General features: G+C 35.3%; 3 protein-coding genes across 4 annotated transcripts in view; 1 reads left to right on the top strand and 2 right to left on the bottom strand.

Moving 5' to 3' along the window:
* Positions 1-27,076, top strand: part of LOC149779926 (rhomboid-related protein 2-like) — a 164,131-nt gene that overhangs the window by 48,574 nt on the left and 88,481 nt on the right. The window lies entirely within an intron of this gene.
* LOC149779927 (neuroendocrine convertase 2-like) overlaps positions 1-27,076 on the bottom strand; it is a 150,874-nt gene that overhangs the window by 112,126 nt on the left and 11,672 nt on the right. The gene's annotated exons all lie outside the window — the stretch shown is intronic.
* On the bottom strand, positions 1,304-26,037 carry LOC149779928 (furin-like protease kpc-1). The gene is made up of 11 exons (XM_089937212.1): positions 26,004-26,037; positions 25,310-25,417; positions 21,618-21,790; positions 20,178-20,387; positions 18,573-18,673; positions 17,772-17,881; positions 17,096-17,213; positions 14,909-15,008; positions 10,900-11,107; positions 8,810-8,866; positions 1,304-2,822 (listed from the first exon to the last, which is right to left on the bottom strand). The coding sequence occupies exons 1-11, from the start codon at positions 26,035-26,037 to the stop codon at positions 2,668-2,670; spliced, it is 1,374 nt and encodes a 457-aa protein (XP_089793338.1). The 3' UTR covers positions 1,304-2,667.

Here is a 27,076-nt window from a genome sequence, read left to right as displayed (position 1 = left end):
GTCGATGAGTATCATGTAGAGTGGTTGACCTTGCTCTCTGCTCTTCTCTTGGAATTGTCGTAGGGAGAAGATCATGTCCGTCTTCGACGTGCCGGCTCTGAAGTCGCACTGGAATTCCGGGTACACACGGTCCGCCAGCAACTGCAGCCTGTTGAGTATGATACGGGCATACACTTTACCAACGATGCTAAGGACCGAGATCCCTCTGTAATTATTACAGTCACTGCGGTCGCCATTGTTTATTTAAAGGGTCACAATTGTGGCGTCGCGCATGACATGGGGGACTGCTCCTTCATCCCAGCAGAGGCAAAGTAGCTTCAGTGGTTGAAGCAATGCTGGTTTCACACGTTTGATAGCTTCGGGCGGGATGCTGTCACTTCCATGGTTCCTTTTAATTTGGAGGAAGTCGTTCGATTTGCTGAGCTCAGTCCACGCCTTCATCTTTCCATATACCAGTCTGTCAACAATTATGTTTCTACAACACATGATAATTGTTTCCTTTTATACAGTCAGTGTAAGCAGACTTGACGAGACCTCTACATTTCCAGCCTTCTCTTTCATCTTTTACAGGACTAATAGCCCCGACTCCTTATCTCCTAAACTTAGCTTTCTTCATATATCTTCCGCCCAAATTATTTGACTTAACTACTTTTTGTATGCATTTCTGTATTGGTGAGACATCGAATGAGTTTGATTTCCAGTATTCCACGACATTTATACGACATATTTCCAACTCCTACCCCAAAATACAAGCTCCCCCCACCCCAAAAACTGCCTGCTGACTTTGGGTTCTGCAGTATAACTTTAAAAATAATTCTTAGATTTCAATTGAATTTTCGTATGCATCCTTCCATAGATGGGTCTATGAATGACTTTGATTTCTAGTGTTTTATAACATCGCTTATGGGGGGCATTCGCACTGATTGCCCGTCATTCTGACATTTGGTTTCTGCTACATACTTTTACCAAGGTGTTTTCGATTAACCAAATATTGATACTGAACTTTATATCAATCGGCGATAAGTTCGATTTTCAACGTAACACATGGACATTGACTGGGGTGCTGCAAATCCAATGCACGATGGTATGTTGATGAGGACTTTGAATAAGTTTGATTTCTAGTGTTCAACAATTTCATTTACAACCGTTATTCTCCATAATTTCTCATAAGCCACTTCCGCGGAATCAGGACGTACATAAATTTCAAGCCCTATTTTTGAGTGCGGTTTTCCAGCATTTTTCTCTCAAAGTTATAAGGCTGGTATTGGGTTTAAAAGCATAAAGAATGCTCTAAACGAAAAGCTAAGAGTTTATCTTTATTGGTAATATACATAGAAATTTGCATGAATACAATTTGTCCAAAATGGAGTTTGTCATTTTAAAACAAGGCTTTCTGATATATTGAGGCAATTTAGCGTTTCTTGTGTCTCTTGCAAATATCCTTAGTGCCTGTTTTTCAGACACCCTGGAATCTGTTTCTTAACCGTTCGACCCTCATCATTATAACATTCTATACCGTTATCACAGTATTTCAAATACAAATCAGTAAAATGTAAATTTGGCAAATCAAAAAAAAAAGATGTCATTTCGATAGAATGTATCAACGTTATAAGAAATATTCATACAGAGGAATTTCTAAAAGACAATTTAAATTTAAACAAAAGATCATCCAGTCCCCTAAACAGTCTTAAAAAGTTACATTTATGGATCGCATACTGTCTTGTGTGGGTATTAATTTTGACCTTTTCCTTTTATTATCTGACCTAAAGTAATGACGTGTGCTTGACCATTGTCCGTACTTGCATGTAGTAATTTGGGCTTACCTGATTAATGTGATTTTCTTCAAATATATTATTACTTGGATTCAGTTCAGGACATTGTATTTTTTCCTTGGACGTATTATCGTCTACCTGACTTTTTTGAAGTTGTTTACTAATATTATGTAAACAGGCCAGACCTTGTTTACGATATTGATGGGAAAATGACGCAAAACCTAGTCATCTTATTGCGTCTTTGGTTTTTATATAAGGCTCTGAAGTAAACACAGTTCTTTATTTCAATTTAATTCAGTTATTTGCGGAAACATTTTAGTTGTATTAAGATATTGTGTCTAATTATTCATTGGAATTACAAACAGCTCATTCACGTTTCTAAACAAAATAATATTTTGGGATTATTGTGAATTAATTCAAAGAAAAAAAAACTGAATTAAATTGAAATAAAGAACTGTGTTTGCTTCAGAGCCTTCTATAAAAACCTAAGACGCAATAAGATGACTAGGTTTTGCGTCATATAGAGTATAGTATTGTGATACAACAAGGTGGTTAGCACATTGGCACATTCAAGGCTAGCGATGCATCAGTATCTTAAAGATTGGAATTAATTTGGAACATTCGTTTTTAAGTTAGAGAATTTAAATACTTGTTGAACTTTGCTAAACTTGACTTGTTGCTTTTGCTTTTTATGTTACTTGTTTTACGTCCATAGGGACCTAACAGCATATATATATATATATATATATATATATATATATATATATATATATATAAACTCTCTTTCATGACGAAATTGATCAAACTGATAATGGAATGGGACGTAGCTCGTATAGATCGAATGGGTGCAACGACAGTTTTCTAGCAACGTTTGATTTTGAGCACACCCTCTTTTTCATGCAGACGTCAAGAATGATAAAAGAATTCCACCGCAAACAGAGACGGAGATTATTTCTACTATTCTTGAGAGACTTGGAGCTGAACCTTTAGAATAAATAGTTGTACTCGGACGACTGGGCTGTGGGCAGTTGCTTGTGTTTGACCGATTACCTGAAATGAATGAATGAATGAACGAATGAATGACTGGATGATGGACGAAGATATTAATGACGGATTCAGCATATATGCATACATACATACATACATACATACATACATACATACATACATACAAAGGCAGACAGACAAAAATGCAAACACATTCACTTTGTAACTTAGACACACATTCATCATCCATATATTCACACATTTGCTCGATTTCGCTAGTATATGTAATTAAAAAGACTCTAGTAAATAAGTGGAGAGTTTTAGCAGTTTTGATGTCATCTCATAAACATTCATTTTAAAGTGAACTTAGGAATCCCATAATGTTGCAATTTCTAAAGACAAGAAACTTAAGATAACTTGACTACACAGCAATGCAGGTAATGCTTGCACGTCGATAACATACAATATGCATATTTTATAATGGACCATTTTCTAACTTTAAACACGTTAAAGAAAATCTAAACCTCATAAAGAGTTGTAGATAACAAAAACGTAATGTTTAATCAGGAAACAGGATATACTCGTAAAGTTGGAAATGAACATGTAGGCATGTGGTTTTTCTTTCGCAAATTTCTTTGGCGGGAAGGGAATACGAGACATAGCGATAATTATTTCGGGGACCAGCGGCATCGGGTTCAGCATCAACTCAGCTTAGTTGTTTGTTTCACGTATATGCACAATGGGTTTAGGAATACGTCAGCACAAAGCTGTATGGTGAAGTTGAAAGGTAAAGATTCTTTAAAAGGTATATAGCAAAAGATTTAAAGGTACGAAAATTTAAAATCCTCCTTGAAATACTATATCAAGGTTTGTTAAATAAATGCATTCTTGAGAATTATCCAAGATTGCTTTCCTTTAAATTTATTGCTGTAATATCCATGTAAACTACTTATTCATAAAGTGCTAGACCACTTTCCTTTTAAATTATCTATCGGTTTTGAGATATCTTATTAACAAGCTTCTTGAGACAGATGAACGAAGGTATTGACAGGGTACAATCAAGAACCCCATCTCAAGCAGGCATCACCAATAAACTCAACACTGATGATGTTGCGGATGCCGCAAAACATTCAGTTCAGCTAGTTAGGTTTCTTCAGTACAACTCCCTCCCGGAATAGTGATGTACAAGAGGCCTAATATTTAATATCGTCAGAGGCAACTGACGTAAACAGGAACAGCGGTAGCTCAGTCGCAATCGTGCCGAAGTTGGCAACGAGTGTCCATATCCTAACAGAAGTTATATGGGCAAGACACTTTAGTCTAATAATAATAATAATAATGAAAACTTTGTATAGCGCATAATCTTTAGAAGTTCGAAGCGCTTTACAACAATATACAACACCTATAACATATAAATCACGTATAATGATATGATTACCACCAACAACAAAAAACACCATGAAATCTGAAAACATACAAAACACGCTGAAAAATATTGAAGGTAGGAAACATTATTAGGTCTTTAAATTTGTTCTTGCATTCGAAATGAATGAGTTTTAAGAGCACTCTTGAATGGGGACTCTGTGTCTTTGTGTCTAAGTTCAGTGGGTAATTCATCCCAGGTTGCTGGGCCCTGGTATGCAAAAGAACTTTGTCCATATGACTTCGTTTTCATAGCGGGAATAATGAGTATACGATTGTCAGAAGAGGAAAGAGGAGCGCAAGTATCTCGTTGGAGTTTAAACATGGGTGAGGTTGGATAGATATGTTGGACTGGGGTCTTTCACTGAAACGTAGCGCAGAAGACAAATCTTTTGTTTGATTTTGGATCGAATGGATAGCCAGTGTAGGGTATAGAGCAGCGGGGATGTGTGCTTTGGTCGTGGTACTCTAAGTATGATTTTAACAGCTGTGTTTTGAACTTTTTGATGTTTCTGAAGTAGATATTGAGATGAACCAGAGAGAATTGAGTTACAATAGTCTAGTCTTGAAAGTACTAATGAACACACAATTGTTTTAGTGGCATCAACAGAAAGATATTTGAGAATTGAGCTGATCCGTCTCAGCTCAAGATATGCAGAATTGCATATATTCATGACATGTTGGTGCAACGTGAGAGTACTGTCCAGAGTAACACCTAGGTTTCGTACTGACTGTGTGCATTTAATGTTGGTGTTCCTGATATTTATTGTGTGAGGTAAAGGATGTAAATGAGAAAGTCTATGCGTTGTGATCAGAATGGCTTCATTTTTATCATCATTCATCTGCAGCTTGTTACATGTCATCCATGATTTCACATCAGAAATGCACCTTTCTACACCTTGGATGGTAGCATCAACTTCAGTTGGACGGCTAGATTTGTATAGTTGTGTGTCGTCAGCGTACAATTGGTGTGACATTGGATGATGATCTGTGACACTTGAGATCGGCTTAATATATAGAATGATGAGAACAGGTCCAAGAACAGAGCCCTGTGGAACATCACAACATAGATTAACTGGGCTAGTATTTTTTTTTCCATTTGAAGAAAGACTTTGTGTCCTGTTGACCAAGTATGACTTTAACCACAGTAAGGAAGTATCATGAATGCCAAATACATGCTGGAGATGGTGAAGTAATATATCATGGTCTATTGTGTCAAATGCTGCAGACAAATCAAGGACGGTGAAGACTGTCATCTTTCCGCTATCCAAAGCAGTGATAGTATCATTAACTACTTTTAGAAGAGTAGTTTCAGTACTGTGGTCAGGGCGATATACACATTGTACATTGCTAAGAGACTGTTTGAATTCAGATGAGATACAAGCTAGGATAAGATGTTTTATATGAATGGGAGATTAGAAACGGGGCGGTAGTTCTTTAAATCGTTATTGTCCAGTGTTGGTCTCTTCAGCAGAAGCTTTACAATGGCAGTCTTGAAAAATGATAGGGATTCACAAGATGACAGAGAGTTATTAATAACATCAGCTAGTGAATGCAATATGGGCTCTATGCACTCAAGCAGCAGCGATGTTGGAATTGGATCAAGTTCACATGACTTTAGTGCATTCTTCATCACCATTGTATGTACTAAATCCATAGAAACAGGTTCAAATGCTGCTAATGGTTGCCGCTCAAATTCTGCATCCCAACTGCATGGTGACGACGAGCCAGTTGCAATTGTGTTTTCAAGCGTATCTCTACTGGTTTTTACTTTATCACGGAGGACATTGGCAAACAGGTCTGGAAGGTCGACTAGAGAGAAAGTAGTTGGAAGTGGTGTACATTTGTTCCTTGATATTAACTTGTTAGTGATCTCGAAGAGCTCTTTGCAGCTGGAACATTGCATGATCTTAGTACTGTAGTGGGCTGATTTCGCTGCATGGACTATGTATGTGACGTTCTTCTTAGCTGCTTCATAGATTTGCTTATGAATAGTGAGTCTGGTGGAAAGCCAAAGCCTCACAGCTTTATTGCGGTCTCTTTTTGCTCTGCGAAGCTGATCAATAACATTGCTATACCACGGAGAACACTTTTGAATTGATACTCTGCACTTGGTAGCTGGGGCATGTTTGCGAGCGATGAACGAGTTGTTCTGCTTTAGGAGGCAAGCAAGTTGTCAGGTTTACCTGGATGTCATGCATTAGTTTGGTTATATTTATCATACGGAGGTTTCTCTTAGTAGCAAATAAAGGTGGTGGCTTAGTGACTGATACGTCAAGATAGCATATAATGCAGAGGTGATCTGATGCAAGTTCGTGGGACACCAGGGAGGACCGTAGAATATTATCATCAGGTCTATGAAGAATCCAGTTTAAAATGTGACCATCTTTATGGGTGGGTTGGTTAATTGACTGTTTGAGGTTGAAAATATTAATGGAATCTAGGTGTTTTGATGTGTTTGGATTTCCGGGACAGTCAAAGTTAAACTTGAAATCTCCTAGAATAATCAGGTTGCCACCTATCGAATTATCACACTCCAGGAGATTCGGAAACTGATCCAAAAAGAGACATTCAGTCAGCTTGTTATTTCTACTATGAGGAGGGCGATATAGACAGAAAAAAATGGACTGACCTTTGTTCCAGTGTGAGTGTGGTTTGGACTAGTTCAAACGATGTGTGGTAGAAATTGAACGTTGTGGTGTGGTTAAGACGCTTGATCATGGAGTTCTTTGTGATGACGGCAATTCCACCTCCGCGAGAGTGGCGGGTGAACGACTTGGTGAAGTAACCGGTGGGTGTTGGATCCGCGTACTTGGACTCATCGCCTGATGTTTTTAGCCATGTTTCTGTCAGCTTTTCATGTGGCCCTACTGATTGGGCATTGAATAATGTTAGACGCAGAGGTATCTCTTGGATAGTTGACGCAAAGGTTGACGATTTAATAGGGATTTGAATTAGGTTATCTAAATTAACGGTCGAATTTTTCAATTCTTCAGCCGGACAGCCGTAGGCGTGTGGTGGAAGAATGTCATGCTCTGGGGAAACGTTGGCAATTGCTATAGCGTGGCATCGTAGGTCATTTGCAAAATTATGAATTGAATGTGAATTTTAAAAGTCCCATGTAAATCGAGTTCTTTCTCGTTACTGTAATGGTTGACAGCTGAGCTTACCATCTTCTGAAACAGTAAATATGTCTAATTAACAAGGGGTACATACAGACAGGTGTCCAGTCAGCGTCAGTTCCATAGGTATTTAAGGTTTTTAAATCTCTCATTTGTCTGTAGAAGTCATCATTTAAATTGTTGTGAAATCCACAAGTCTACATACGGTTTTTCTTTCCACCGGTAAACCTAATGGTGCATACTTGTCATGGTTGGGTACTGATAATCTCTCTCTCTCTCTCTCTCTCTCTCTCTCTCTCTCTCTCTCTCTCATTAGAGCTTACAAACACACAGAAGTACATTCATTTTAGCAACATCACATATTTCTTATTGCTAATACCATGCAATTTATCAAATATAAATCTATGTGTACCCCGTTCAACGGTGGCAGCGGATGCTTGATCTGTCATTTCACCATAATGAATGGACATCATTTATTTTCGCATATTGTTTCCCATTTATATATCTTCGTTATTTATAGTTTTCATATATTTAATATTGCTGTTGAAGCCCCGTCATCAGCCTTTAAACAGGCAAAGATTAGACTGATAGAGTGCGATTTTAAGCCGTAAAGTAGGTATTATATGTAAACAACATGTCATGTTTTACCCATGATTCATTGCGAATTTTCCATAGGATCTGTTCTAGAGCATGCTGAAATGCAATGTTAAAAGTACTTTAAATAGACATGTTTTTAAAATTACACCCCTGCCTTTTGACTTTTTCGACCATTCGTCATGACATTAAAGACATATACTTAACATTATTTGTACACCATTATATGAAGGCTTTCGAAATAAAAACTGAAGGACTTTGTGTCAGATGGTGTTAACGGCTAGGCAAAGCTAAATTAAGGAAACATTGCAACCGAAGGAAATGAAGACTAACCTATCATGTTATCAACAGCATGCGAAAGAGTTAGCTTTCAATGGTTTAGTTAAATCTTTTTTAGAATGTGCTTCTACATTGTATGACCACGATTCCTTCGTTTTACAGGATACAGCTGACAACATTAAAAAGCGAGCAGCCAAGCTTTATCTAAAAATTAAAATACCACTAGAGGTATTACCTCATTATTGAATAAGTTGTCTTGGTAACAATTACACGGACGCATACTGGTACACAGCATTACTGCTACAATTTTATCAAACAAAAGAGAATAAGCAAAAATCAACCTTAATATACTTTCCATGACAAACGACACACAAACTGGTAGTTACAAATTTGTTTCTTTTCCACCAAGAACAATTAAGGATTTAAAATCGTTGCCACAAATAATACCCACAACTATTGAATCTTTAAAAAGCCAATAGAACGCTCAAAACCTTTTTCTGTAAGATAAATATTTTGTAAAGGTTGGCTAAGCCCGGTGCAATAATATGACCTAGAAAGCAGATTAAGATCAAGGGGTCTGTTTTCATGATAGGCTAATTATGGAACGAAGACCAACATACTGGTTGTACTCACCATATACAGGGTCGTTCAGTGTACCGTAAAACGTTATTTTCCAGGAATGCAATGAACCTGTCAAAAAGAATATATATATATATATATATATATATATATATATATATATATATATATATATATATATATATATATATATCTGTGTCTGTGTGTGTGTGTGTGTTTCATTCAATGACACAGTTTGTTCCTGTATCAACATTTTAAAGACTGGAATGCGCACTTATTAATTCATTCACTTATTTATTTACTTACTTGTTTATCTATATTGCCTAGTATCTACGATCTCATTTTATAACCATGGTTAAATATATCCACGTACGTTAAAAAGAGCGCTATAAATCATTATACTAGTCGACTTGTTTCTTCCTTTCTATGTTGATTCCTTGGAAAGTGGTCACTCAGTGGTCAAGTAATTCATTCGTGATCAGTTCAGTTCGTATTGTTTTGCCGTCATCAAATCAACCTGGATCGCTTAGTTGATGTGTGCATGATCAAGGCATATCACACAATTTGTATGCTGCAGGGCCTTAAAACACCATTCTAAGGCCCAACTAAAGTAGTATCAACCAAAAACATTATCATATAAAGTGGTATAAATATGAAGCGTTTTGTCAGGAACATTAAAATACAATATTGTCAGTCATAATGAAAGATGTTTATTTTTAATACGTTTTGACATCTACATGCTAAATGTTGTTCTTTCATCTGAAAACCGAAAATGATGGAGATTATGAAATGCTTATAATAAATGATTACCAGTTTAATTGGCTGCTTATGTCGTATATACAGCTATAATACTTTTAATATTCTTGATTTTGGTCATCTATCATTCGAGAGAGACTACATTGTGAAGATGTGATATACGTTCTGAAAGTGGTCTTGCTGTAATATCGTTATGTGCTGAATCAATAACGTACGAGAGCAACGTAATTTAACGTGAATGAAACGCTCTAAGAAACACACACTAGCAAATGGTTCTCTATTTTCCTACAAATATATTATTGCTGATAGTCGAAGTTCCAAGAAAATTATCTCGCTTTACCCATCACCTGCTGTTAAGATCGTCGTGTGCTGCCTATACCCCTTGCATGTTGAATAAATGTATGGATAATATATGAACTAAATACATTAAAGAATCATTTTACGAAGTTCGTACTATGCCGGGCAATAATTTTGCATTCAAGGATTATTATCTAATTATGACGATAGTGTTTGTATGAGTTTTACGTGTTTATTTTGTACCGGTTTTTAAGAGTGATTTATGATGCTGGGAAAACGCTATGGTTGTGCTCCCAAAATAATAATTTTGCAGTTGTGTGCCGAAACCTTTATTGAAGAGTCGTTTATGCAATAATTATAAATCGCATATGTTTGAACGTTTACAACATCCGAAAGATTTCACTTTTGAGCTCATGTGATCGGCATGGAAAAACTATATCGTAGAAGCAGCATTAATTTATATCGGATGTTTTTTCCAAATTGATTGTTTTGTGGGAAATACGTATTTGCCATTTATTTTGGGGCTAGATCCATATGTTCAATGTAGATAAATGTATAAAATGTGACCACGGTGACGCTTTCGAATCCATTTATATATTTGTTTTATATATTACGGGAAACAACTGAAATTATATTAGTGCAGCCAAATATTTATACCCATACCCTTAACATATAGACTAAACAATATTTTGGGTTGGTGATGAATATTCAATTCGCTCCATCATATTTCAATTCTGAGGTAAATTCTGAGCCTCAGTAAAATTTTCGAATTCTGTTAAATAAAACTCTTGAAATTGTAGAAGACTTTAAATGCTCTTGTTGATTCTCTGTTATTGTCAAACAAAGGAATGATTTTAGTGTTGCATTTACTCTTGAAAAGACCGAAAAACAGATTGTTTTCAGAGTTGATAATTGAAATGTCAAACAACAAACTAATTTCAGAGCTGAATTTACAATTGAAGTGTCAGAAGAAAAAAAAACGATTGATTTCAATGTTTTATGTATAATCTGTCAGAACAGAAGACTTATTTCAATGTATTTAAAACTGAAGTTCCTAATAAGTTACTTAAATGGTTATGCTATGGCTATACCAGTATATAAAAAACTTGAGACAAGCATTTTCAACTTCCACATGCCAATGGGTGACTCTCCCCAATGTTGAATTGTCATATAATCCCATTTTACAGATAAGGCGTGGCCAACTTCTAGACGTCTCGGGGTAAATAAGTAGCTCGTCGTTCCGCTAGGGGACGTGAGGCGCAGTTCAGTGTCACCGTTACTGTCGCTTTCGAAATCAACCTATGGATGAAGAGCAAGCGTAGATATAAATGCTGTTTGTCAAGTTTTCGAATACAATAAAATAATTATTTGGAAATTTCGATACAAAATTAAACTGTAGAAACCGTTCTTTTCAAAATGAATATTAATGTATCGCTATGTACCATTCTATCATTATAAGGTGGATGCAGTAATAGGTTCAGTAATCGTGTCTATATTTAAAAATGCATCCCCTGTTCGGCCAACCTATTAGACGAACCAGATTACCCAACAATACCTGACGCAGGGAGATTACACTAGGTTAATAGCTAGACGCATACGTCTGTAATTACCTCTGTATGTATAGGTACATGCATGTTTTAGTTGTGAGTATATTTATGTTTTGAGTATGGGTGTTGATTTGTAGATACATATGTATGTATGCATGTATGTATGTATGTATGTATGACTCTATTTCCTCTTCAACAGAGATTATATCACATTAATCAAATTCAGGATAATACAAAATCATAAAATACAACAAAACAGTGACAAAAATACAACGGTAGTACTGTGTCAGCTATCGTATTGAGAAAACGAAATATCTCAATACCTGCAATTATGCACATCTGTAATCGTTTGGTTCAGCATGGCACTGATCTTTTAACAATTGCTTGATGATGATAATATTTTGAAAAGTTAATACCTCTGTAGTGTTATGTACTTAACATTAACTTTGAAATAGTAACGAACAGGAAATGGAAATCTTGTAAAGTGTAATTATATATGTAGTTCTTTATATAGGACACATGTATTTATGCATATATATACTTGTTTGCGCGTATGCGTGCGTGCATGCATTTATCTATGACTGACTGTCTAAATGGCTTCATTACCTCTTCAACAAAGATTATATCAGGTTACTAAGATAAATATCATAAGATTATGAGACACAGCATAGAGGAGAACGCAATCAAGAGACATATATAGTCAACTAATGCATTTACAAGATGAGATATATAAATACAGAAAACCATATAGAAATCGCTAGGAAATATACATAAACACACACACACATATATATACGTACATACCTATACAATTATACACACACACATACAAATACATATATGTACATAAACATATACCCTGTATACAGCTGTCATACAACAAAATTTGCAGATTTGACAAGAAGACGTTGGCCTTTAATTTTTTATTTGTAATGATAATTTACTACTTACTATTGCTGTTATGTTTGGACATGTTCGTTGATTGTAGGGTATACATTTTATTGCAGAATGACGCTATGGGTTTGCCGTCACCAGCACGAGTCTATCCCATACCTCATCGTCAATAGACGACATGCGGTATATGTATGTATGTATGTATGTATGTATGTAAGTATGTATGTATGTATGTATGTATGTATGTATGTATGTATGTATGTATGTATGTATGTATGCATGCATGTATGCATGTATGTATGTATGTATGTATGTATGTATCTATGTCTGTATGTATGTATCGTTGTATGGCTGTATGTATAGTTGTATGTATGGCTGTATGTATAGTTGTATGGTAGTATGTATTATTGTATTATTATAGTTGTCTGGTTGAATGTATATATCGTTGTATATATGTATATGTATGCATATGTGCTTATCTTTTACACTACAGTAGAGGAATGGATGGCAAACGCCATAAAATAGAAATGCAGGAAAATAATATATATACACACACACATTTTTACTCTTTTGTAATTTTCTCCCCATTTTCTCAAAACCCATGAAACGTTTATAGGAGCCATAATGTAGTCTAGTACTTTGGATCGACTATTATGAATATTTCATAATTATATTTCCTAATAAATATGTAATGGTGAGATTAAGGCCCCCAACCTTGGCAACGTAATGTGTCTAGAGTAATAAACAACAACAAAAATTCCAAGCAGATGTCCTTTTAAGAAGATCGTCCTTTACCAGACTGTGCCAAGTACTTGGAAACTGATTAATATGGATTTTAAAAATCATAAGTTGAGATTAACAAAATGTTTATGAAACCAATATTGTACACATACATGTGAGATATAACACTGTATCAGGAAGATAACTGGCTAACTACCTCTCTGAATTCTTACAGGAATATTTTATTTTAAACAATGTAATTTTTCTATTATTTCATTTTAAGTTACAATCGAACCAGAAAACTTAGAGGATTGTTTATTGCACTATATACATCCAAAAATCCACTTTATTGAGATTATCAAGAGAGAACGTATCATTCCAATTGTTGAAACAAAGTCATCTGAAGGGATCACTAGGTGCAGAAATTCTACTGAATTTAGATTAATGATGTTGCTGAGCTAATTTAACGCGTTTGTGGCTGGATGTTTGCATCATTTGATTAGAACAATGCTGTGCTTGGATAACTCTCAGTCATTTGGGAAAGCGGCTTTTGTACACGCTCTTATCTAAATAGTTGCGTTTATTTTGTTTCTATAGGTAACGTTTAAACATAATGATCCAAGTGTGGAGTTCCTGCTACAGGTTTATACCACCCAGCCGTCTATCCATTGACTGATACCCTTAACTGTATTTGTAACTTTTCCATACTGCAATAGATAGAACTTTGTCTTCCCAATGCACCTTGGGCAATCGATTCGAACACTGACCACCAAAATGTTGATAGTAATACTTCCAAAATGCTTGGCAGTGGATTTTTGGTGACTTTTTTAAAGAAAGGGGATCTTATATCCTTATGAAAGACAGCAGAAACAACATTCTTAAGCTGTCCGACCTGGTACCTGGTAGTAACATTCATCATTCTGTTGCGTTCATCATCATCCTAGCCTCAAGGAAAAAACATTTACACAAAATAAAGAAAGAAACCAAGAATAAATTCTAAAAAGTCCCTGTCAATTTTTTTTTATTTTTTTTTTGGGGGGGGGCAATTTCCTTGCTGAAGAAGATGCGATGAAACGATTATTAAGATAACCTACCTGATGGCAACATTACACGCCTGAAGGGCAGCATACTCGAGTATGTCGAAATAGACCTAAGATTTAATTATGTTATGGTTGTCAACGAGAAAAGAAAATCCGGTCGATGAGTTGCGTTATTTCTAATTTTGGAGGCACTGTCAAGCAAAAGATAAATACGTATAACTGGAAGGGTTTGATTCATTGTCTCGGTCGGTACCAGTTCCTACATTTTTCTCACCCATTTCTTTTCAAAGCGGATGGAGAAAGCAATGATTTAATATTATTCTATTACAGCACCGACTTACTTTACGTGAAAATACTTTAGTGCTGTCTAGCATGATGACGTTATTAATGTGCGTAATACACTATTTGACGTCAATAAACAGATACTTGACATCCTGAGAGAACCAGAACGAGACGAGAAGAGCCATGGCTGGAAATTCGCGAGATTTATATATTTCATGGGTGAGAAAAATTTCGACACATCTTGAATCACAACAGTATCTTTAGATTAGTATCGATTACGAGCACCAATGTACGAGAACGTGACGTCGGCATACGGCTGCCTAGTGAACTGAATTTTACAGGAAATGTGCTCGTGACGACAGCAGTCGGTATGATCATCCTAATGGTTCAATTGTCTCAAAACAAGACTTAAAATGCTTGTCTTTGCAGCTATTCAAATGTCAAATGGGCGCCGTTTTCGTTCAGAATCAGCTAAAGTTTGCTGTAAATATTTGCGTATAAATTTTAAGTAAATTTGACCAATCATTCTGGTGAAGAGGCGATAAAAATATGTTTATGTCAAAGAGGTGTCCTAAAGAGCAAGAAAGAGGAAGTAAATAATGTTTCACATTACTTACCCATACAACAACATGCTCCAAAAGGCGAATGTTTGTGTCACATTTGTCGATTGTCATATAATCAGTGACACCGGTGTTTGTATTCCACGTATATACGTAGCTGAAAACAAAAAGTTCATTTATTCGATATGAAGTCCTGAAAGTCTTTATAATGTAATGATTTTTTCTTATTTTTTATTTTGTTTAAACCAATTTAACAAATATGGTGCTTGGTATTTTATGAAATTGCCATGTTTATGTTAACTGTAATTATTGGATAACTTTTGAATTTTGGATACAGAAATATTGAGAAACTTCGGGTTTTAAAATAAATTCATTTTGCTCTAATGCCTATATAGTATCCAGTTCTTTTGCCATAGTTTATAATAACTGCCTGCTTAATATTACCAGCTTACTCAAATGATTTTCGATTTCACATTGTTTCCATTTTAGCTGCTTTGTTTGCATCTTTAGTGAAATTATGCATCGGCAGTACAGCAATGTTTTCCTTTCATTTTAAGAGGCAACCAAGAATAACCTTCAACACTTAATCGAAGACGAAAATCTGCATGTCAATACAGGGTGGACTCTGTGGGGGTGGGGTGCGTGTGTGTGGCAAATCTGTTTTGATTTGAATGTATCTACTTTTGTTTCTTATGTGAGCACACTGACCTTTATCAAGGTGTATTAAGTGCAACCAGCAAGTTTTGACGTTTCCGCTCGCAATACATAGCCATTCATTGGTATGCAGTTATGACGGAAAGATTAACATTCCGACCTTCTTCAAAAATTAGGGGAAGAAAAGAAAGATTAAACTGCCAAAAGGGGGTAGGGTAAACAACAAAGTGTCACAGGCTGTGCTATTATATTATGCTTATTATTTGGTTCATATGAGTGCTCGGCGAGATTTTTGGAGACATGGACCCGCTTCTCACAATGCAGTATACTAACCAATATAAATGACTTTCTGTATATATAGAACGACACCAATAGAATCATACCGGGTAGAGAGTTATAGCTCTTTATCCAAGCAGAACTCGAACTCTTGCAGAGAATAATGGCATCAATTGCCTAACACTCGTGCATCACCACCCTAATCCACGATACATACGATAATCCCCTCGTAAAGAATCAGACAAGTTCGAAGGTACATACTTGATATTAACGACAACTTTTGCTAATCAGGCGCTATTTAACAATCATTTATATGCATAAGTCCATTGGAGTTCTATTTCAAAATGCAAGATTAATACATGAAATTATAAACTGTGGCCAACATATTCCACACGAGCTTCAGATAAGAACGATTTTGTAAAAGGAATATTTACTGGCAGTCCTTTTGCTTTGCTACAGTCGTTCCCATTTCTATAGCTCATAATAATCTGATACTATTGACATCTACTTTACAACACCAGAAAGAAAGTTCGGTTACAGCAGAAGTTAAAGTTTTATTTTTCGGGTTGCTTTTGTCGCTTATAAAATTAACTAGTTGGATTCTTTTTTTAAAGAAGACAACTTGTTTCGTTCATAAGTCCATTTACTACATGATGTATCGTATAATACTTCACGAGGTTGTAAATAAAGTAACGACGTCGTATAAAATTGGTGTGAGTATGATTTAGATCTTCAACGTAGTTTCAACAATTTTCCAGTCATATCGCTACGATGTCTGCAGTGTGGCAGTTTAAAGTGATGCCTAGCACTGGGGCATCATGCCGCAGACATGTAGCATGATGTCCCACCCAGTTACATTATCCTGACACCAGGTCGACCAGTCCTAACAATAACCTATTTAATGTTGAGCGCCTAGCGAGGCAGCTGTAAGTACTATTTTAGAAGTCTTAAGTACGACTCGGCCGGGGATCAAACCAGGACCTCCCGCATCCTAGGCAGACGCTCTAACCACTCAGCCACTGGATCGGCGATAAGGAAAGTTGTAACATCTCAGGCATCTGAATACATTTAAGGTACTTTTACAGCACAATTTTGCGGTTTCATCAAACAAAAACAAGACAATTCCTTATATTAAATGTAGAATCTCACATTTCCGCTAAAATGAAATTGAAAGAGTTGGTATAACAGTTTAATGTTCTGTTCATCACTCTTAGCTAAGAAAAATAATTCATTTTACATTGAACACTTCTATTGAAAATACTATTTATTTAGGACCGTCTATATATTTTATAGTTTAAGTAAAGAGAAAAGTACCTGTGGGGATACAGAGTTGAAGTTGTATATCTGCGCTGATTGGGGACACTTTTCCATGATTTAGCCGTCTTCACCATGGCTTCGGCATCCATTAGCCCAAAGCCAAGTACAGGATGGACTATGGAGTTAATTTGTATGATTATTGAACATAATTATAGATTGTAAAGGTCATTTAGTAAAACACTTATTTAAAGGGAAACCAATGATATAAATTTAAATCCCATAATATTTGTCAGCAAAAAATATTTATCCGCCTTTCAAGGCCAAAAGCCGCAATAACATATTTCTCAAAACAAATGACCTTATTTGATGGTACAAACCCTTAATGGACGAAAGTAGCCTTTAAATAAAGTAAAATTTTACTAAAGTAAGTTTTAAGTTTACTGATGAAAGGACTGTCATGGCTGATTCAAGTTGTTTCATGGTCCATTTTGTTTCGGACGGATATTGGAGGTGAGTTGTTGTTGAGACGGAAAGGGGAACTTTAACTAGTCCCATGAGGTTTTAATATAGTGCAAATGCCATTTCAAGTTCATGTCGGCATATAGCAGTATATAGAATTATCGCAATCTACACGAAATCGTGGCAAATACTAGAAAGCATCTCACAACATTTATTTTAAAACCGTACTTACATTCCTACCTGTGTTTTTACAGTAAAGGAAGTTAAGTCCTACCAGATATATTAGCGCCGTTGACTTGCCAGCTGTAGGTTCCATCCCGTAGATAATGCTTTTTCGATGTACGAACAATTACGTGTTGAACGTCCCGCCATGTTAAAGCTGGACTAAAGTATGAAAATAGTCCAAGTTAATCAATATCTTCCGTGAGAGCTCTCAGCCATTGCCTTAAACCCATCAAAATATAAATTTAATAATCTAACCCTCGTAATGAATAAAACAATTTTTTTAAGATCTTTGTATCATAATTAAATATTCAAAAAGGGTTGTAAGTGCCATCTGACAAGAAAAAAATCAACGAATGTATCAATGGTGTAGGTGTTATGTATTGAGAAACATAACTCAAAAGGAACAATACTATATGAGCTACTTATAATGAAAACTGAAGAAACAAAACAACGCCGTGGGTACAATTTTATTAAGAAAAATACATAAGACGATCAAAGTTATATGCGCTAGATGTAATGAAAAATGGAACAATGTTGCAGCGCAACCTTGTAAGATACGTGAATATAATGGAACAAGAATGGAGCGCTATTTGGTAAGGAAAATTGATAACATGTGATAATGTTTAGGGGTTCATTGATAAGAAACATAGAACAAGATTGTAAAGAGGAATCAGTACGTTTAGCGCAAATTATTAAGAAAAGTCAATAAAGGAAAAAAATGCAACGGGGCTATTTGTATAGGAAAACTAAATAAAAAAGAACAAGGTTATACGGCACCACGTTTTGAAAATAAAATGAACAAAATGATAGATAGATAGATAGATAGATTAACAGTAAACAACACACGTACTTAGCCTCCAATGTCAAGGCAACAATAGCTGCTGCATGAGGAGCGGAGAATGACGTCCCTTCATGTTTTCCTGTGCATAAATTCATAGGGCTTGTTGAATACTGGATAGAAAAAAGAAAAAATATGACTCTTTCCTTATTCAGACAGGTTATGTATGAAAGCACCGGTGCAAGATTGTTTTCTGATTGACATTTACTAATTACGGAAATAATTTGAAGCAAGGTGAGTGTGTAAAGGCATTGGTTGTTGTGATTTCCGAGTTGAATACATTTCTTTAATTGACAGAAACTGTGTCATAACCACATTTAAAAAAGTGACATGACTAAGCGTTATAATTTACTGATCTATTGACCCACTAACTCGGTCATATATACCGCTGATTACGCGGCGTGGGGACTTGAGAGAATACAATTTTAAATACGTTTCTCGCTTAAGTCTCGCAAATACAAGTTGCAGGTAACTGACTGAGAACAGGCATAGCTTCCTTGCCCAATGAAATGCAGAGACTAAACTTCAAACACACAAAGAAATTTTAATTTTCTGCAACTCTGATTCATTGATGAACTTGCTATCTTCATAAATGATATTAGATTTTTGACTGGAACAGCGTACTTTCATAAAGCCGTATTTCTTGAATAATACTAGAGCATTATATTTTACAGTTTTTCTCTCAAACCTGAGGAGCTGACAATAGGGTCACTTCGAACATTATATATCTATCTATCTATTTATCTATCTATCTATCTATCAACTTTCAGAAAGGTCGGAGACCTTTTTCCTGTGTTCTATCAATTTTTAACTCATTGGAAATGTCCAAAATACGGGGGTGGAGGTAAGCAAAAGATAAGAAATAAAGAGGAGGAGAACAGTAAATGCCAAGAATAGGGGTTTTCTATGACATGCTGAATCTTGTGACCCAATAAATGCAAACCTTCTTTTCTGAACTTTTTTCTTTATATCCGACAAGGATGGGTGTGAGGATGAAGCCAAGAAAGAGAGTGAAAAATAAGGAAGAAAAACATAAGTGTTCTTATCCGAGACGTTTAATCCGGTCAGATAGAGAGTTTTAGTAATTATTTTCTGCTGCGATCAACCGATAGCTCCATTCTAATAAATAAATATCTCGCCACCCGTGCTGCATGTTGTTAATATTGTTTAGGTCATTGCTTTTTATGCCGTTAAGATAAAAGTCGCATCATTATTTCCTGTGTCCGAAATATTACATCTCTGCAATTGCTTGGAAGAATTATGGGAATCTTCCGTATTGTATATAGTTTTTCTGGTCTTCCAGGTGTAGATTTGGGTATTAAACCTATGAGTCAATTTACAAACATATTGCCGTTACGAACACGTTACGATTGAAGTGTCGAATGAGCCAAAACGAAATTGAGTCATACTTTGGTGGGGACCTATTTATAGACGAATAGATGCACACTTTTACTGCAAATATTACAAGACTGCGACCTTCCATTGATATTCTAGATATTATGCAGTAAGATATATATGGAGCCTTATTCGTGAACATTCATGTAATGGGGTCTGAAATGTCGAAAGAAAGAGTAATTTAGAATTCGAATAGGAGTTAAGGATTTTCTTTGTCCTTACCAAGTATTTATAAGTTCCTCCTCCTCCACCATACGTTACTGCCAGAACCGGTGTACAAACTTCTGCGTAGGTCGCACTGAATCCATTGGAGTTAATACTCGATATGGAAATGGTATATATACTGTTCGCGTATGCATCTGCGTTACAGTTATCGTGAAGCCCACCATTTCCGGCAGCCCAGATGTATATAGTGCCTTTGCCATTACGGCCCTGCAATTTAAAGCTTGCTTTCAAAAGACAATAATAGAAGAGGTCAAGCAGACACCATTAAATGTAGCACAAATTCACGAAGGCACGCAATACACGAATCTGGCACATCGGCATTAGTCTGGCTGTTGTCGTTGGATACTCGCCTTTATATAGCCATGAATCTGAAGGATATATTAAAAATATCTTTTGATTAATAAATTATAAATCGCTTTGAAGGCAACGATTGCCCGCAATATTATATCAAGCCTATAGGTGTTTCACGATTTTTTTTAATACTTTATTTGATATTGGTAGATAGCCAGGCTCCACACACTTAACTAACTACAGCTCGTGAGCAGTATATGCTACCTTCCCCTTTTAGCCAGAATGGTCGCTGTTCAAACTCATCCTTCAGCTGTTTAATATAAATTATCATAGACAGCTCATATTTTTATTTCAAGACAATGCCTATTTAAATTAAGACACAAGGATAGAGGAGTACGCTAAGATAAACAGAAGATCTATCGAAGTAAAACATTTTCATAAAGTGGAACCCGCCAAAACGAATTAAAACTGACTAGAAAGATTTGTTCATTGGAATATAATTTTATTTTAACAGAGAATAAAGAAAGAAAGATAATATAAATTTGTGGGACAGAATATGGTACCTGCTTCGTCTGGTGCAATAATTTGGAAACGTTCAGAAAAGGAAACATTCAATCTGCACCACTTCTTTATTATTACTAAGTCACAGCGGTTTACTGTATTACGCTAGTGTAAGGTTTAATATAACATTATTGCATGGGTATTTAAATGATAACGCAAAACGATTTGACCTCTGTATTCATTGAGATAAGCAAAAATTATAGGACATGCTAGAAAAATAGGTAACAACATGATTTGTGGTCTGCACAGGAACTAATGGAGTGATCTATGTGGAAGACATGTACATTCGGATGCAGCCAAACTAACCTTGTTCTATAGATAATAATTAGCTCTATTTAATAGCCCATCTCAATATGTTTAACAAGCATCAAAAAGACACAAGCTTGTTCAATGCTATGTTGAACGTAGATCTTTTTCGTCAAATCGAACGACTTTCTTTTAAACGTTCTTGAAAGTCCAAAAAGGTTTTGCCAGTAGAAATCAGGTTTTTTTGTGAATAATACCGTCTAATAAATATCAAATAATAGTTAATAATAATAATAATAATAATAAGGTGAAATTAAAAATGCAGTTACAACAACAAACCGTTCTAATTCCCTTTTGGACTGCAGCGGACGTAAATGTCCGCATACTGCCAAAGCCATGACCATCCTCCGGTCCCCAGCTGTTGGTATAAATGTCAATTGTAGACAGCTGATGGGAAAGAGCGTTTCCCTCCATCAAATCACTAGTCCCTAAAATGTTGATCAAACGGATTCCTAGAAAAAAATGTAGTTGATTATTTCATTTACCATCACCATGACAATACCACAGATATTTACCGCTACTATTACTACTGCCAATAATGGCACAATTGACGTTTGTTTGTTCTGAGGTACAAACAGTGCATCAACTTGTATTGCATATTAGATCTATAAGGGCCTTTCGATGTAAAATCTTCTTTCGTTTTGTTTTTCATGCAATTAGATTTGAGGTTTTAACTCCAGAAACTAAACAATCCTGTTTTTTTAAAAAAATGCAATGATCTCTAAATTATAAGAATGTAAGAACGTACGTGCTTTGTAGGTACGTGTGTGTGTGTGTTCTTATTACAGTTTTATGTTGTAATATAGTGAGAAACTTCTCAGCGTCTGACGTACTATAAATTTGTACACAGATGCATATGCACACCACAACACACACTTTGAAGTAGTAAACAAATGATACTCACGAGAGTCTAAAATAACTCTTGGATTTTTTACAAAATAAGATAATGGAAGTAATATATTTCAATCACAAGTGATGTGCCTTATTAAAATTGAATAGAAAATAATTTTCAAAATATAGGAATACCAATAATACCGAAATACCAAATATATTGAAGCAAAGTTGTTTTTTCCTTATCTGATATAAGTTATTGTTTTGCATGATGTTTTAAATTAAAATTTGCTCCAGTCATATGATAGAACAATTATTGTCCTTTTATTCTGATTTACATGACAAGATATTTTCTGATTTGAACATTACTTTATGCCACTATTATTTTCATTCTAATTATTTATTACTTTTCACGTAATATTCTCTTATAGTACCCGTAGATTCACAGGTCAACACCTCCTTCATGGAAATATAAATACCACTGAAAATCCCTAATTATTAGCTAATCAAACTCTATAATTACAATTTCGTCCAATCAGAAGGAGGGTTTCAAATTAAGGAGAAGACCACGATGGTTTTGGTGAAGTCAGACGAGACCATACGATATTTGATTCATCAATATTCTTCTCAAGAGTTCAAGCCCTAAACGATAGTAAAAAATAATTTGTTTCGCGATTGCCTTGGTCAGCATCTAGGTGCATATGTTAGCCGTATACTGAAACAGTGACCTAAATAACCAGTAGCAATACTGTCATCTAATTGCATACCCACAGAGAGAGGGCAAGACACAAAGTTCCCAATATATGATCTCCGATCATAAAAAAAAATTATCCCGGTTTCCTTAACAATGGATGGTCTGGATATTTGCCATTGATAATGAAAATTCAGCATGTCGAGCAAACTCGTGAGTGGATCCATCATTTTACAAGTTAATGTGTTTCGATTTTGAAAAATGGTTTAATTTTAAGTATTTAGTCCAAATCCATGTGAAAGCATTTCTCCTGCCTTATCCGTAATCAGTGGTTATTATGACTCATTCGATTAGTAACACTGTTCGTTCATTACATCATCTTTTCTGCGCACATATAAAACAATCGATATATTCAAACATTTCTGATATCAACCATGCGATCGGGTTGTTATAAGAACAGCAGACTAGTTGGGACCCTATTAGGATCCATCAGATTTCAGGTTGATCGATTTAGGTCTCTGCTAGGGTTTGTTGAATATAAGTCCTTTTAGGTTTGTCGATTTTCACTCTGGCCTCTTAATGTATGTTTAGGTCTATTTGGGTCACCTTTTTATGCACATTTATAATTCTTGCCTCCTATTGGTTAAGTTTGGTCTATTTCGATAAATCTCCTCGCCATTCGCAAAGTATGTCTACCTATCCAGATTTTTGATCATTTGCCATCAAGACCAAAGCAAGCGAAACTAAAATATACTGATTGATTGCTGTCATATCCTTGAAATTAAAACAAAACAGGTAAACGTATATCAGAAAGAGGAAGCCCATCGTCGCATCAATCAGCATCCGCGCAAATATCCGGTATTTTTCTGTGCAATTATTTGATCCAGTTTTCCAGAATCAAATAAATTATACGAATAGTAAGTCCTTGTTCCAAGCTATCAAACTACCACCTTTCGTGATTTCGAAGCTGACAAATGTGTTGAATGAATTTGTAACCTTGTGTTATCAATATCGTTTCTCAAAACTTGCATTAAATTTGAAGTAGTCAAAGTGAAGTCGTTGATAAAATTACATTTTACATGCATTTTTGAATATTGATAGTTATGTTCTTCTAGCAATCACTTCATTTTCCTGAATGTTATGTTCTTCTAGCAATCACTTCATTTTCCTGAATACTCTCAAACTTCCCCAATTCGTTTTCCTTTAACCAAAGGCGGCCATCGAGCAGCGACAACCACGGTTAAATGTACACCTCTTATAAGGCTGTTGGGACATCAGAGGTAAATTGTAAAGGAAAACATATAAACAAGGGTCTATAGTGTTTTTAAACTTGTATATCGAAAATTGCCTTATCACGCTTCCAGAAATAGCAAATGTCTATTTTGCCACTTGACATCAACTACAAAAACGAAACTCTATTGAACCAACAAAAACAATATATGACAGCAGACCTTTCACAGTTTGAGATTTTGCCCAAAGCAGGTTATTATGAAACTTAAATAAATATACATGCATTCAACAATCAAGATATTTGTCCTCCCTAGCACGTGCAAAAGTTGTATTTGATGCTATGGTTGGAGGCTGATTCTAAACATAGTACGGTAATAGTGTCGTACAAATTGGAGTCATTGTTCCACAAAGAATTAGAGTTTTTGATATACTCCTTAATATATTTTTAAAAAATCTGCTTCTTTCCCTCTATGCTTTCCTCTTCTTTTTTCAGTTCACACCCGATGTTTTGTTCCTATTTGTTTTTTCAATAGTTTTATTGGCGCTAATGTTAATGTCTGGTGCATTAAACTTATTGAATGTCATGGTATCTACAATATAGAACTCTTTTTTATATATGTGTAGGAGAACGCTATAAGTCGTTGGCGTCTGGTCTAATTGACGTTTCTTACATATTAATAAATTCTACGTTTAAAACAAATATAAAGTCAGTTGGACAAAGCGGTAAAGGTATAACATTTTCTGCACTGTGCTGGTCGTATATGCAAAATTATACTCCATCTGTGCGTTTCCAGCTTTTAAATATGCAAACAATCTTAAAATAGCGCCTACATGATAAGAAAAAGATTATTCTGTGGTAAAAACGGATAGTGCAGTAAAGTTGTTGTTATCTTGTCTTACTTGTAATTACATAGCCGACTACAATTTAAATTGCCCAACAAATAACAACAACAAATAAATATGGTCGTATTGTTTCAGTGTACAGCTATTGTATCGATGTGACCAATCTAATAACCACATAATTTGGTCTGCGTCTATGACTTTGCTTTGATGGAATGCTTGTGAACAAAATCAAAGATAGTATTATAACAAGTCTTAGAATTGGTTGCGTTAAGTCCTTATAGCTCTGTGTAGTAGTTACATAAGGACATATTATCATATAATGTTAAAAACCAGCTAAGCTGTGAAAGCGCGGAAATTTATGTGTGCTTGTATTTACCCACAAGATTTGCGTTGTATGCAATCCCTGCTATGCATTCATTGTTGTCCTTTCCAGCTGCAATCAGACCGGCACAATTTGTCCCGTGTCTGAATATAAAGAGAAAATCTATGAAGAAGGTAACGTCTCTCAGCAATTATAAATGAATAAATAGGAGATACGTAAGCGAAATTAAAATAATGATACATATACATATATTTGACCTTTGCTGGAAAAACAATATTTTCCATAATTTTCTTTTTAATTGTTTTAACTTCTTTTGAGCACTGAAGCGTACCCTTCAAAATCTTAAGGCCCATATAAGTTGGTGTTCATGAGTGTTAACAAGAACTATCAGTGATGAGAGATACTCCAGGAGTCTTACAATATGCAAGGCACATGTCATCGCCCATGAATTGTATTATTATCCTCTCAATCGTGTGTGATATCTAAATTATAAAATTGACATGTACAGATGCGGGCCTGAACTGCATAATACTCATTCTGACTATCATAACACAATTTTTGAGTAGGATGATTAATCGTTTTTTATATATATTTCATCATGAAATACTGGAATGGATTTGTGGTAGCAACCTGATATAGCCACAGTGGAGATATCTCTTTTGCAGCTCCTTTTTCTCCCTATTTTGGAGCCGTATATACATTTCTGAATGTATTTCTCGTCTTCTGTTTATTCTGTCTATCCACTCACCTCCCTCCTCCTTTCTCACTCTTTCTCCCTCCATCCTAACTGACACATATTTAAATGTCTAGTCTGTACATTATGCAAGCAATGAGAGGAATTGTCACCTACAAATTCATAACTTCTAACAACAATGTGTAGGTATCAAGTAATAATTTTTTTAATAGTAGTCTTCCACATGCATTGCAAAAATTGTCATTGAGTGAAGTTATATCACCTATTTTTTAATTTGTGAATGCCGAAATACACAAATTCGATTTAAAAACAATAATTGATCAATCTTTATAGGTAAACTCAAGATCACTATACTGTTTTGCTTAAAGATCTAATGTTATAAAGTCTGTCGGATACGAAACCTCATTGATGACTTTACAGCATCCCAGCCCAAGCAACAAAGGAATTAAAGAAATAAAAACCGTTATTTTACTAAGAAAATAATCATTAGTTTGACAAAATGCACAATTTGAAATATTATATGTAGGATCTAAATTCGTCAAAAGTCACTGTCCTTAATTAAAATTACATTTCAGAACTTCCTTTTATCGATTTAAAAATGCAGCCGTTAATTGGAACATAATGAAAATAAACATCCATGCGTAAAGATTGCGTTCGCGTTTTGTATTTCCAAACAGCAATATAATATAAAATGAAACATATTTAGTTAAACAGTTTTTTAATAATGCTCTGGACTTATATAATAGTTCATGAATTGAATGAAAGTGGATTGAGTCCATATGTAAAAAAATCTCCACTTAATTGTTAAATTCACACCAGAATCATCAAATTAGTATAAGTATTTTCTTTGAAACCAATTCACCATTCATGATCGGAGAACAGAAGCGGACTTACTACAAACCACATGACTAACACTAATTGCTTCTATTGGCCAACTATGCATCACTAAAGATGACATAATGAACCTTCCATACTGCATTTGCGTTCGTATCAAGCGCATCTTGTCCGACCCGAATTATTTCCAAAACGGCGACAAGGAACTGAAGGAATACTTTACAAGATAAGGATATTGGATGTAACATATTCGCAGAGTCTTCACTAAAACCAGAGTTCTCGGCAGAAACTTT

The sequence above is a fragment of the Sinohyriopsis cumingii genome, chromosome 16, assembly GCF_028554795.1.
Source record: "Sinohyriopsis cumingii isolate HCF-2022 chromosome 16, ASM2855479v2, whole genome shotgun sequence".
NCBI lineage: Eukaryota > Metazoa > Mollusca > Bivalvia > Unionida > Unionidae > Sinohyriopsis > Sinohyriopsis cumingii.
This window is presented reverse-complemented; position numbering and strand designations above follow the sequence as displayed.

Bases quoted from the DNA above. Each gene is read 5' to 3' on its own strand.
- LOC149779928 (XM_089937212.1), bottom strand. From the start codon at position 26,037: ATGGAGGGAGAAAGAGTGAGAAAGGAGGAGGGAG. The intron at 25,418-26,003 runs GTGAGTGGATAG...CCTTCTTCATAG, and splicing joins AGTGAGAAAGGAGGAGGGAG to ATTTTCTCTTTATATTCAGA. The intron at 18,674-20,177 runs GTAAGGACAAAG...TTTTCTATCCAG, and splicing joins GAGGAACTTATAAATACTTG to TATTCAACAAGCCCTATGAA.